The following is a 13,978-nucleotide window of genomic DNA, read 5'->3' as shown; positions in this document are numbered from 1 at the left end:
ACTAATCTTTGGTAAGTTGCCCCTGCATTCTTCAGCCCAAAAGGTATAACCTTATAATAATAGATTCCTCTAGGGGTGAGGAATGCAGTTTTGTCTTGGTCCTCTGAATACATGGCAATTTGATGGTAGCCTCTGTAGGCATCGAGGAAACTCATACGTTGATGAAGTGTCGTGGCGTCTACGAGTTGGTCTATTCTGGGGAGGGGAAAACAATCCTGGGAGCAAGCTTTATTTAAGTCCGTGAAATCCACACAGACACGCCAAGTCCCATTTTTCTTCTTTACAACCACAGTATTCGACAGCCATGTAGGATAGGTCACTTCCCGGATTGCCCCAGTATCCAGCAACTAGTCAACTTCTTCAACAACGGCAGCAGTGTGTTCTGCAGAAACAGATACATTTGGGGTCAACATTTAAACGGTGCTGAGAAACAGATGGATCTACCCCCGGCATCTTATACGGTGACCATACAAATACATCAAGGTTGCCGAGTAAGAAAGTAATTAGCTGCTGCCTGTCAACTTTATTCAAGGAGGTGCCAACCATGAAGAACCTGTCAGGATTGCCGTCAATTTCAACTCGATCCAGGGCTTCCGTGGCCTTTTCACTTGGGAGCCGTCCAACATCGTCGAGGCTCTCTCGATTCGGCACCTCAATAGAATTCACTTTTAGCTCTCTTGGTGTCTTTGCGGCAAGAAGATAACATGCTTGTGCCAATTTCTAGGAGCCACGAATTTGTTCAATGCCGCATTCAGTCGAGAAGCGGAGTAGTTGATGATAGGTGTTTGGCACGGCCTGCATGGTATGCAGCCAAGTTCGTCCCATGATGAGATTATATGGCAAAGGCAGCTTGACAACCAAGAATTTCACATCCACTGATCGGGAGCCCGCTCGAACCGGTAGTGTGATTTTGCCCAATGGATATTTCGGATTAACGTTGAAGCCGAATAACGGATAATGAGCCGAGGATAGGTCCGACTTAGTGAAGCTGAGTTTGATGAAGGTTTTGTAGTACATAACTTCTGAAGTACTCCCCTGGTCAATGAGAACACGTTCAACGGTGAATCACTTTACGCGTAATTCGATGACCAAGGGATCAATGTGCGGAAGCATTACGCTGACCAAATCAAAATCATCGAAAGTAATACTCGGAGCTTCATGGGGCCTGTGACGCCTCGATTCTACACTATTGGTTGTAGTCAAGGAAGAATCACGAATGAGTCATGTGGTCAATAACCAAGTAAGATCCCAGTTCGCCGGAAGAGTCAAATCAGCCTCCCTTCTAAGTCTGGCTTTCTTAGGTAGCGCACTACCCTTTTGATAGATCTTAAAAGGCATTGACACAAGGTCTCATAAGCAATGATAAGGTTCATACATATACGCAGAATATAAATACATAACAACCACGAATATCCTTAATTCAAAAGCTTGTTCTGTTACATTACATCCCAAGAAAATTTAAATCTTCACATGAGTCTTATGAAACAACAAAAGGAAATTTCTAACTTTACTAAGATAGCCAAAAGTCTTCGAAGGTTTCAGGCTCTTCATCTCCAGCTATAAGTTCCTCTTCGTCACCTTGCATGATACGCCATGAGCTTTGAATGCCCAGTAAACACACACACACCCCGCCCTTTTTTTCCAGTCCAATACACAATCTCAAATATAACAACAAGTAGTAAAGCATGATACTCAAAATAGATAAACAAAGGGTTACAAATTAGATGTTAGTAAACTAGAAATCCCCCAAAAAGATTTCGTCATCCCAACCACAAGAATCGGATTCAGATTATTCGGTATGCCCCATCTTTTGCTGTTTTGTTGTAGAACTAACCTCGGATGCCTACCATCGGTTATATACCACGTAGCGCCAACCACAGGGCCTCAAAAGAGACGGTAATAATGGGTCTTGCCCAAATCCCTCCTCACACCAAACCACCTAGGGTCCGAATACAATCGCTCCGTTCAAGGGTTCCGAAAGCCACTAGTGCAAGACTTTAACTTCCAAGTAGGGAACGCATTCCAACAATCCACACATCACACATTATCATTACTACTCAAGTGATCGGAAACCTAATACCATCCCAATTAAGTTTTCCGTTGAGTTAAATGTTTTTAAACAAGGTTAAACCAATCTTAACAAGATAATAATATCCACATAAGCATGCATCATTAAGATGAAGGAGAATAAGAACATAACCATAATATGTACAACATCATGCCAAGATATGATCATATGCTAATAAACATTTTCATGAACAAAAGAGCATAAAACACCTATGCATAACAAGATTTCCATATTCGGTATCACATAAGGATTAGAAAAGAAGGGCTATTTTAGAATTTTTACCAGACTCGGCCTTCCTATGGTTCGTAGAGAATCTAATCTAGTTTCCAGAACATATTTCGGAAATGGGATAGCTTTTCTAGATTTTAAGTTATTTAGAAAACACTCCAGCGCTGTCCAGATTCGTCGATCGTTATGAAAATTTGATTTTCTTGCAAATCGCTCACTTTTTTCCCATGAAACTAATTTTGGTTGAAAGCTAGATCCTTAAGGAAGATTTGGACATAAAATAGAGGTCCAGAATAATTTTATACATTTTTCTAGAATTTTTGAAAGTGGCTGCAAAAACAGATTCTAAGGTACAATACCCAAAACAAGAAGATTTATGGGAAAATGGATCCACTAAGGGAAAATTTGCGTCTCTTTTATGATGAAAACATGCTAACTAACATATATCAATGACACATCTGAAAACAATATGTAGAACCCTTAAGAACATGTATTTGAAAAAAAAAATGAAAGAGAAAGTTGTGTTGTGGCTTACTTGCTAAGCTTTGAACAAAATGTCTCTCTTCTCCCTTCCTCTTCCTCTCAAGACTTCTCTTTTGTTCTCCTTCCCCTCCTCTAGCCGAAAGTGTGTGTGTGAGTGTGATGCTTGTGTTTGCCAAGCTAGGGAGTGGTGATATTTATAGGCAATTTTGGTGTAAAATGACATAGAAGCCCACTAGTTGGAATTGAATGGACAAGCTAGAATTTACTTGGAGTTCAATGAATTATGAGTGATTAGGGAGCTTAACCTTGGGAAGTTCAATGAATTATATTTATATAGATCTCAATTAATTGATGGTACTTATAGTATAAGGTACATGTACTAGTTTTGGAAAAATTTTGAATTTAAATAAAGAAGTGAGGGCTTGAAGTTAAATTCATGTATTGGATGTAGAATTTAATTAAATTAAGCTAAGGAACCTAATCCAGCTAGGATATTCTGGTTTTGATAAAAAAATGCTAACCGACAAGATTCGAAATAATTCAAGTAACTAAGGGCTTTAAGAAAATAATTTAAACATTAGGGTTTTTAAAGCGAAAACATTTTTCAGGGGCTTCACAGGGCCGTTTCGCTGGTGTGATTTACTTATGGGGGTCAGGATGCGACTAAATTGTATGTACCGTGGATGCCGTCGGCAAGCTGTAAATCATATGGATTACGCCGAATGGGGGTGAATCTTGTCGTAAAGCAATTGTTTTGGTCGAATTGTTCTTTCAGACGTGTTGCTTAAGCCGACCGTCTTGTACCAACTCCTCCAGATGATCTTTCAAGGCATAACAACTGTCGGTATCATGTCCTTGGTCTTTGTGATATTCGCATCGTCTATCCCGTCTCCTCGTGTTGGGAGGTCCGACTATCTTGGGTGGCCATTTGAAGAACGAAAGATGCTAAATTTTAGACATAACCGTGCTAATCGGCTCCCACAACTCCGTATATTTCTTGTATGCGCACCTGATGCGCCTACTATCCACTTAAAGTTGTTCACTAGCCCATTGTGGACATTGCTCACTTGATCGGCATGAATCTCGTCTTCTATCTTGTTTAGCCCGATTCCATGGTTCTGGGCTCCGCAAGGGTACAGAATTTGTCGGCTGAACGATCTCAGATGGGGCCATCTTGATGGCCTTGTGCCCGACTTTAACCCGCAGGGCATCATCCTCCACTTTGCAGTATTCCTCGACTTTCTTCAGTAGCGACCAGACTGTTTTGGGGGGCCTTCTGGTCAAGGAGCTACGAAGGGCACTGTCAAGGTGCAACCCCATTTTAAAGGCAGTGATGGCCATGGAGTCATTGCAGGAATCATCTAGGAGATTAAAGCATTCCCAATAACGCGCCGAATAAGCACAGAGGGTTTCCCCCAGTTGAATTTACATTGCCCAGAGAGAATCGGCCTGCTTCAGCTGGACCTCATTGGTGATGAACCTTGCCCTGAAGGATTTTTTGAGTTAATGGAAGCTCTTATGGAACCTCTTAATTGATGCCTGTTCCAATTTATAATACCATCTGACGGCCAATGGTCCCAAACTGCTGGGAAATATTCGACACATGAGGGCCTCGTCGTCTGCATGCAATGTCATGGCTTGCTTGTAGTGACGGATGCGATCGGTGGGGTCTGATTCTCCATCATATAGGGTGAACGATGGAGCTTTGAACTTTTTGGGTAGTACCGCCCTCACGATATGTCGCACAAAGGGGTCATGTTGATCCACTTCGTCTGAATCATTTCTTCTTCGCTTAGTCCTTGCACGCGGACTCCCATAAGAAGAACTAAAGGCTGCGACTCGTCTCTTCTTTTTGGACTCCAGGAATGACGAGTCGGAATGACTGCTACTGTCTTGTCTCTAAATTCGAGGTCGTCGACCATCCTTTCTCAGAGGTCGTTCCGGATCTTGGCGCGTGGTCAGTTGGGATTTTGCCACCTCTAGGGCCAAATCCTGTCGAAGGCATTCGTTCTCCGCTATCATGTTTTCCAACCTCTGTTCGTTTTGCTTCACCTGATCCATAATTGCTTGCATTGTCTCATGTGCTAATGTCGAGTGTGAGGTCTGGGCAGCTGAGTCGAAGTTTAAGGCTCTTCGTGCGTTAATGTTTTCTGGTCCAAGCAGGTTGCTTGGAGTGGTATCAACTTGTGGTGTAAGGTCGTCAGCGACTACCGGAGGATCTTCCGTCACGCCCGCTATGGATGTGCTAGAGTATTCTCACAAACGGCGCCAATTGTGGGGAAGGGGTTTGGGAATACTCTTTTGATCCTGTAGGACGCTTGTGATCCTCAGCTAGTCAACTGAAAAGGAATAAACACTCCGGTCGGGGGTGCCGGAATTAGCACTTCAACGGATAAGTCAGTGTATACTCTCTTGGTTGCTTATATCTTAAGTTAAACTTACTTGTTCTCACACACCTTTATCTGGTTGATGCTCCTCTATTTCTATCCTTTCCCTTGGGCCTTAGGGGCGGACCCATCCTTGACCCATTGCACGTCTATTTATTCGACTCTTGTTTTGCTAGTCGGAATGCCGATTACCCTATTCGGTCCTGAGGTCGACTAGGATCAATGCCGAGTACAAATTCTATCTTTGACTGATCTCATACCTGTATCCGGCCTTACTCCTCCCGGAATATTCGGCTCCCACATAATTTTTTACAAAAAACTCAGAAAAACACGGGAAAATACAAAAAACTTTAAATTTGTTATGAAAGTAATTACTTATAATTAAATTCCTATTGTCTTGCAAAATTTTCATCATAATCAAATTCATATGGAAAAGTAATTTTCTTTTCTTTTACTTTATTTTTTACCATCTTCACTTTCCAATATTTATTTTTTTCAAATCAAATGAAGCCTAGATGAAATATTTTGTAAGAAAATGATGGGGAAAAATATATGATCACTACATATGGAGATAAACATGGACAAAAAAGGAAACAAAATTAACCTTGTCACGATTTATGGGAAAATGTATATTTTTGTAACAAATTATTACTCAAAACCAACAAGTTAATTTAAATTGTACATGAAATTTTAGTTTCGATTACTTTCTAAAACTCTCCATTTAAACAAATATATATATTTTTTTTCTTTCATTTTCCTCTATTATCTATCTAACAAAATTAAGCTTACAAAATTAATAATTTAAATTGTCAAAACGAGATTCATTATAAATCCATGAATCCCTCTAATTTTCTAAATTCCTATTTGTAATAGGGCTTGGCTTGTGTCTAGTCCAAGATCCAATTGGACGGTACTGTTGGGCCTGTGGGAGCGCATCACGAGTCGCATTTTGATAATCTGAACTGTTCAATATGTAGAACTCGTCGAGTACTATATGCCAATAAAAAATCACGTTGATTGAATATCAATAACTATGTGATCAAAACAGTTTTTTGTCAACCGTTAATTTGTTTATCGTCCATTTTTTAGACAAAACTGATTTGATCACGTAGCTATCGATATCCGATCAATGTGATTTTTGACAGGCATATAGTACTCAACGAGTTTTACACATTGAACGGTTCAAATTATCAAAACAAGACCCGTGATAAATTCCTATAAACTCAATAATACTATTCAATCCGATTTCAGACTGGACACAAACCAAACCCTTTGTAATATATTTGTACAATAATTATAATGTAAAATCTTGTAATGGAGAACTGACCCTGAGCACTAAAATAAAAACATATAACTAGCCCAATTAATTAAATTCCAATTTGTTCAACCGTTTGAATTTTATACCATTGATTCTTGATATTTTTCTAGGCTTCATCATTATACAATTGAAACCAAAATGGACCCACCAGTGAGGTGGATAGTTGGGCTTTCATTGATTTTGATTTCTAGTGGGGAGGTTGGAATAAATTTTGACCATTTCCAAAGGATAATTACCCATCCCCGTGACGGACTAAAACTAAGTTACCACCAACGACGTTTGATGATTTTGATCCAATCACGTTTTGGGATTGACGTAGCTAGGTAACAGACGCTGCCGGTGTCGTCTTCCCAAATCCCTAATTGATTCTTTGGTGGAATGTTTGACTTTTCGTCTGGACAGACCACGTGGACGCCTGACAGCTGTATGTAAAATGACCATATTATCCGCCAACCATTTATAAAAATTTAGGTGGTGTTTGGTTTTTATTTTTGATTAAATAATCACAAAAGGACAAAAAAAAAGTCAAAAAATCACAAAAAATGAAAAATCACAAAAAGATTAAAAAAAAATCTACTATTTCAAAACTAAAAAAATCAAAAAAGCCAATTAAAAGAATGCCAAACGAATAAAAAAATCCTAAGTTAAAAAAATTTAAAAAATTAAAAAATTAACTAAAAAAATTATTGTCAAACGAAAGGTTAGAATTTTGTTTTTGTACCTTTTTTTATAGATGAAAGTCAATTTGTTTTTAGATTAACTTTCTACTTCAACTCACCCATGGCCACTTCCTTGGGACAAGTCTGTAAGAAAGTTAGACGGGTAAATTAAGGTTTATTTTAGGAAGTTAGTTGAAAATTAATTTTTTTATTTTTTTTAAAAAATATATAAAAAAATAAAAAAATAATATAACTCAAAATATACTAAAAATCAAAGACTTTTAGACAAATTTCCAAGGTAGGGCTAAGTTAGACCTAATCAAAATTACATTTCTTTCTCATGTCCACCTTTAGTACAGTAGCATTTTTTTATATTTTTTTTGACATTCTAGAAAGGAAAAAAAAACACAAAAGTTAAAGGTGAATACGTTTGGCAAATTACTAAGAGACTTACCTTTCTTAGGGCATTTACAGTAGACTAGTTAAATAGTGTGTTAGTGTTAGTAGTTAAAATTTTAGCTAGTCATAATAACTTTTGGGTTCACAATGGAAATGTTAACGGGTCTATTAGTGTCATGTGTTAGTGCTAGTTGTTAAGTTGTGTGTTAACTATGACTGACGTTTTAGCCAGCAAGAGAGAGAAAGGGAGGACATGGGAAGTGATGTGGATCATCCGGCTGGATGTTCGGCCGGTCGTCTCCCTGAAAGTCCGGTCGGTCTTTCCCCTTGGACGTCTGGACCCTTCAAGAAAAAAAAAAAAAAATTGTCGTTGACCGGTTGGCCCGCCAGACGTCCGGCCCAAGTCCTTCGGACCCTTTCTTGCTCTCATCTTCAGCAAAGCTTCCATGGAGAGAGAGACAGAGAGAGCGCCTTCCATAGAGGATTTATTTATTTATTATTTATTATTATTATATATATATATATATATATATATATATGTGTACACTTAACACACATGTTAACACACACCTTAACACATCCATTGCATCACCACTTACTCTCTAAAATTAACAAACTCTTAACACACCTTAACACACATATTTAAGGCCCACTTCCACTTTTATCATTTTTTGTCATATAACACACTTTAACAAATAATTTTAACCATTTCATTGTGGGTGTTCTTATTCTTTGTGGACATGGTGTCACTGACGTGTTTGATATATAATGATAATTATTGTGCAATTTGTGGGACTTGTTTCGGATTTTATTTTGATAATCTGAACCGTTCAAATTTTAGAGAATATCAAGAAGAACATATCTGTAAAAAATTAAATTAATCAGATATCGTTAATCTCTTCATCAAAGTATATTCATATATTAAAAAAATAAATATGTATGCATCAAATTAGATACAAATATGATTTCATAAAGTGGATTTTGATGTCCAATTAAATATTTTTTTACAAATATTTTTTTTTTTGATATTTTTTGAAATTTAAACAATTTAAATTATTAAAATAAAACTCAAATGAGTCTCATGATCGTACAACAGTCACTGAACATGGCAGTGATCCCAAATCATTGTTTGCATGAATTGCGTTTTCACTCTTTCAGCACTTGCCACCAAAAACAAAAGAAATATTCAGCAGAGAAGATTGACTTTTTTTATTACAAAAGTAAAAAGGTTATTTAAAACAGCCGTGCTGGGACCCCCAGTTGGGGTGACCCAGCACCCCCACTCCACGTGGGAGGCTGTGAACCAAGTAAAAATTAAAAAAAAAAAATTCAACCAATCATGTGCTGTCACATCAGCTGGGGGTCACTGGGGATCTTCAAAATTGGGGGTGTAAATCATTTTTCTATTTAAAAAGTGTTTCTCCGCCTCTTTTATTATTTGTGCTAGGATTATGTAAAATATTTCTTAATTTGTTAAAATTGTATCGATCTATATCAATTTATATCATTTTAATTATTACTTGTGATTTAGATTTTAAAATTTATAATTTGCTAATCGAATCATTCTGCTCCGTTGTAATTAATATATATATATATATATTTTTAATTTCTAATGAAATATTAATGTAAAAATGAGCGTGAGACAGATTTAAGATATAAAATTTATTAAAAATTAGTCGTTATATATATAAAACATATTATGTAAAATTATTTTGTATTATATATCTAAAAAATATTATACAAATTAGTGTTATATATTATACAAATGTATAATAATTAGTTAGAATATTTTTCAATTCGTCAAAAACCGCTCAAATCGCAATTTGTCAATCCACTAATCTGTTAATTTGTCATTCAATTTATAATTTTACTCTCAAACTATCAGAATCGTACCGTGCACACCTCTGCTAGCTAGTATAAAAACAATGATGTGCCAAGAAGTGTGAATTGATGTATCCAAGAAAATATATTGTACAGTTGTAACGTATTTTAACTAGTATATTTGAAAATAAGTTATTTGATATTTTCCCATTTTATTGAGTTAATACTTGTGTGTAGCTTATCCGAGAGTGAATGCTATTTGTTAGTTTGTCAAAGTTTATTTTCCTTTAGACTATTTTATTTTCTCAATATTTTTTTAACATGTAAGTGACAATGTCTATGTTGATCCTAGTTAAAGTCTTTAGTTAAAAAAATGTTATGGATCTTAAATAATCTATTCAATTTTTTATCAAATCTTTCACTTGTGAACCCACATAACATCACTCTTTTGGTTAATTGTTTCTTGTAAACAATAACATGTTTGTTCGTCAATGAAGTGTGAAGCTACCTAAATTGAATGGGAACATTATTTTCTGATGTACCAAAAAAAAAAAAGGAATGGGAATAGCATAAAATTTTCCACCTATTATAAGAGATTGAGGTATATCAGACCATTAATAAATGGAAAAATCTATTACAAATTAAAAAAAATAAAATTATATTAGTTATATTGGACTAGTTGTACTTGTATCTGGTATAGTTCTCACTTATACTTTCCTAATTCGCAATTAATTTCTCTAATTTTTATTATTAATTGATTTTTTTTAAAATAAAGATTTATAGTCTAAAAAAATGTTAATGGGGTTAGTGAAATTATAAAATAACCTTTAGGTATTTCATATTTAAACATAAAACACTAATATTAAATAATTCAACTATCGTCTTTTTTACTAATGAACGTATCTAAATATCATTATCCTCTCAATTTGTGTAGTATACAAACATAAAATATGAGTGTTAAATAATGTTTTGGCACAAGAATAATAGAGGATAAAATAGATGTTTAAATGTAAAACTAATTACATCATCATTTTAAAATTATTTGACTAACTATACGTGTTAAAATATCTATGAATTTGATATTTCAAGAAACTACAATATAATTATAAAATTATACAAGTACAACTAATTATGGGAGGTTGGTGTGCTTACCCTAAAATAAATGAATAAATACAAGAAAAAAAAAAAAGAAAAATGTAAAATGGGGCAAGGGTGCTATGGTCAATTCGTGAAGCGTGGGTGACTTTTCAAAAATGACCTGTGTTGCAATATTGAAACCCATCCTCAAAAGATCAAACCAAAGCTCTCTCTCACACAATTCATTCATCATTCCTTACCTTCTCTTCTGCACAAAGATTTTGTGCAGACATGGGTATGAGAAACAATCCATGGGTGTTTCTCTCTGTTGTTATCTTCCTCTGCTTCTCTTTCAACACCGATCCCTGTTTCGGAGCTAGCACCATCACTGCAAACCAATCTCTGTCTGGAGACCAAACCATCGTCTCCGATGGTGGAATCTTCAAATTGGGTTTCTACAATCCAGGTAACTCTTCCAACTACTACATATGTATGTGGTATGTTCAAGTCTCTACCTTAACTGTAGTTTGGGTAGCAAACACACAAAAACCCATCTCTAATAGGTACTCTTCAGAGCTCAAAATCAGTAACGGTAACTTAGTTCTTCTCAACGAGTCCCAAATCCCAATTTGGTCCACAAATCAGACCTCAATCACTTCGAATTCTGTTGTGGCTGTTCTTCTTGATAATGGGAATTTGGTTTTGAGAGAAAGCCCCAATTCAACTCAGCCAATTTGGCAGAGTTTTGATCACCCTGTTCATACATGGTTACCTGGTAGCAAAATTGCATATAACAAGATCACAAACACACACCAACAACTCACTTCATGGAAGAACATAGAAGACCCATCACCGGGACCGTATGCTATGCATCTTGACGCGAATAACAGCCAGTATTTGATTATGTGGAATGGGTCTGAGAGGTATTGGACTAGTGGGCCTTGGAATGGTCAGATTTTCAGCTTAGTACCTGAAATGAGGGCCAATTATATCTTCAATTTCAGCTATGTGGACAACGAGAATGAGAGTTACTTCACATATTCTCTGTATAATCCTGCGATTATTTCGAGGTTTATTATGGATGTTTCGGGGCAAGTCAAGCAGCTCACTTGGTTGGAAGGAACCAAGGAATGGAACTTGTTTTGGACTCAGCCGAGACAGCAATGTGAGGTTTACGCTTATTGCGGGGTATTTGGGACCTGCAATGAGAATACTCTTCCATTCTGTAATTGTTTGCAAGGTTTTCATGAATCGAATGTGAGTGATTGGAATCTGAGTGATTATTCTGCTGGGTGTGTGAGGAATACTCCATTACAGCAGTGTGGGAATACGAGCGTGGTGAACGGACAGAGAGATAGGTTTTGGGAATATTCAAACATGAGATTGCCTGAATATCCTCAGTCTCTGTCTGTTGGAAGCGATGTGGAATGTGAATATGCGTGCTTGAATAACTGTTCTTGCACTGCTTATGCTTATGGAAGCGATGGATGTTCAATTTGGACTGTGAACCTCTTGAATCTGCAACAACTCTCTGGAAACGATGGTAGTGGGAAAACTCTTTATCTCAGACTCGCTGCTTCTGAGTTTCCAGTTGCGAAAAACAATAAGGGGGCTATCATTGGTGCTGTTGCAGGTTCAGTTGGAGGAGTATTGCTCTTGGGCCTTGTTTTTGCTTTTGTATGGAAGTGGCAAAGAAGATTTGTTGCAAAAACAAAAGCAGTAGAGGGTTCGTTGGTTGCATTTGCATACAAAGATTTGCAAAATGCAACAAAAAATTTCTCTGAGAAATTGGGGGGAGGGGGATTTGGTTCTGTTTTCAAAGGGACATTGCCAAATTCAAGTGTCATAGCGGTGAAGAAGCTTGAAAGCATTAGTCAAGGAGAGAAGCAATTCCGAACAGAAGTCAGCACGATTGGAACTATCCAACACGTCAACCTTGTTCGGCTTCGTGGGTTTTGCTCTGAAGGTAGTAAGAGGTTGTTGGTGTATGATTACATGCAAAACAGTTCCTTGGATGCCAATCTTTTCAACGAAAAGGAGTCAAAGATTTTTGATTGGCAAACTCGGTACCAAATTGCACTTGGGACAGCCCGGGGGTTGGCTTATCTTCATGAAAAGTGCCGGGATTGCATCATACATTGCGACATAAAGCCCGAAAACATACTCTTAGACGCCGAGTTCTGTCCCAAAGTAGCGGATTTTGGTCTGGCAAAGCTCATGGGACGTGAATTCAGCAGGGTTCTGACAACCATGAGAGGGACACGAGGCTATCTTGCACCAGAGTGGATTTCAGGGGTTGCCATAACAGCCAAAGCCGATGTTTACAGCTACGGTATGATGCTCTTTGAACTTGTATCAGGAAGGAGAAACTCCGAGCAATCTCAAGACGGGAAAGTAAGATTCTTCCCAACATGGGCTGCTAGTGTAGTCATAGAGGGAGGCGATATACTAGACCTATTGGACCCAAAGTTGGGTCGAAATGCTGACAGTGAAGAGCTAAAGAAGATTTGTAGAGTCGCTGCTTGGTGCATCCAAGACAATGAAAATCATAGGCCGACAATGGGTCAGATAGTTCAGATCCTCGAAGGGGTTCTGGATGTGAATCCACCTCCGATTCCACGATCTCTTCAAGCATTTGTCGACAACCAGGAACATATTGTTTTCTTCACAGAGTCTGATGAGAGTTCACAAGCACTGAGCAATCCTTCAAGCTCTGATCAGAGTAAGAGCACTACTTCAACAATGAGGTCCTAGTTCTGAAGACAATAATAAGAATGTGGTGAAACACTTGTGTTGTCTACTTGCTTAAGTTTAGTAGTGTAAGGCTTGTTTTGTTATTCTTTGTTTCCACTGTTTTTGTTGTCTATAAATATTAGTGGTTAAATTTTAGTAAATTTATTGTAGCAATGTGTAAAATAACCTCTTTGAGAGACATACAAGACTAGAAAAAATTGGAGACTTGCAGTATTTATTTTTCTTGATGACAAAGCTTCATCTTTTTTAAATTGATAGCTGTAAATCAAGTATTAAGCATTTGAATTAAAAGATGATAAAACAACGTCAAAAACTTCATTGCTTCTAACTGCAAAAATGATTCGTAGCTCGAAAGAAATGAGCTCGAATGGCCCGAAAATGCCTCTCTATCAGTTTCCTCTTCTCTTCTCTCCTCTCTATCTCTATGTTTCCTCTCCTCTCCTCTTCTCTGTTTCATTCAACTGTACTCATACATACATGAATAGAATGCAAAAAGTGAAATTGGGACTAGAAAGTAATGGAAATGAGAAGAAGCTCAAGATCTGAAGAGAAATTGGGACCACAAAAGAACTTCCTGTCTTTCTCTTTCTCTTTCTCTTCCTCTCTCTTCTATGCTTTATCTTCTTCTCTCTTCTTTGCCTCTGTTTCAGAGATCCAATGGGGAAAAAAAATAAAAAATAATAATCTGTGAGTTTGGTATTTGGTTTGGTTTTGATTTTAGATTTGATTTTGATTTTGTTAAACTGTGGGTTTGGTTTTTGATTTGGTTTTGATTTTTGATTTT

The 13,978-nt window shown here is 37.1% G+C and overlaps 1 protein-coding gene across 1 annotated transcript; it reads left to right on the top strand.

Annotated features, from left to right (window-relative positions):
- Positions 1–10,579: 10,579 nt before the first annotated feature.
- On the top strand, positions 10,580–13,407 carry LOC114269203 (G-type lectin S-receptor-like serine/threonine-protein kinase At2g19130). The gene has a single exon (XM_028210474.2). It carries the CDS (start codon positions 10,732–10,734, stop codon positions 13,192–13,194), a length of 2,463 nt encoding a protein of 820 aa, XP_028066275.2. The 5' UTR covers positions 10,580–10,731; the 3' UTR covers positions 13,195–13,407.
- Positions 13,408–13,978: the final 571 nt, after the last annotated feature.

Source organism: Camellia sinensis, chromosome 8 (genome assembly GCF_055761805.1).
Source record: "Camellia sinensis isolate YWXY chromosome 8, ASM5576180v1, whole genome shotgun sequence".
Lineage (NCBI taxonomy): Eukaryota > Viridiplantae > Streptophyta > Magnoliopsida > Ericales > Theaceae > Camellia > Camellia sinensis.
Note: the sequence above shows the minus strand (reverse complement) of the source record. Positions and strands in the feature narration are given on the sequence as shown.

What these genes read in the sequence shown, in the direction of transcription:
- LOC114269203 (XM_028210474.2), top strand. Translation starts at nt 10,732, where the DNA reads ATGGGTATGAGAAACAATCCATGGGTGTTTCTCTCTGTTGTTATCTTC.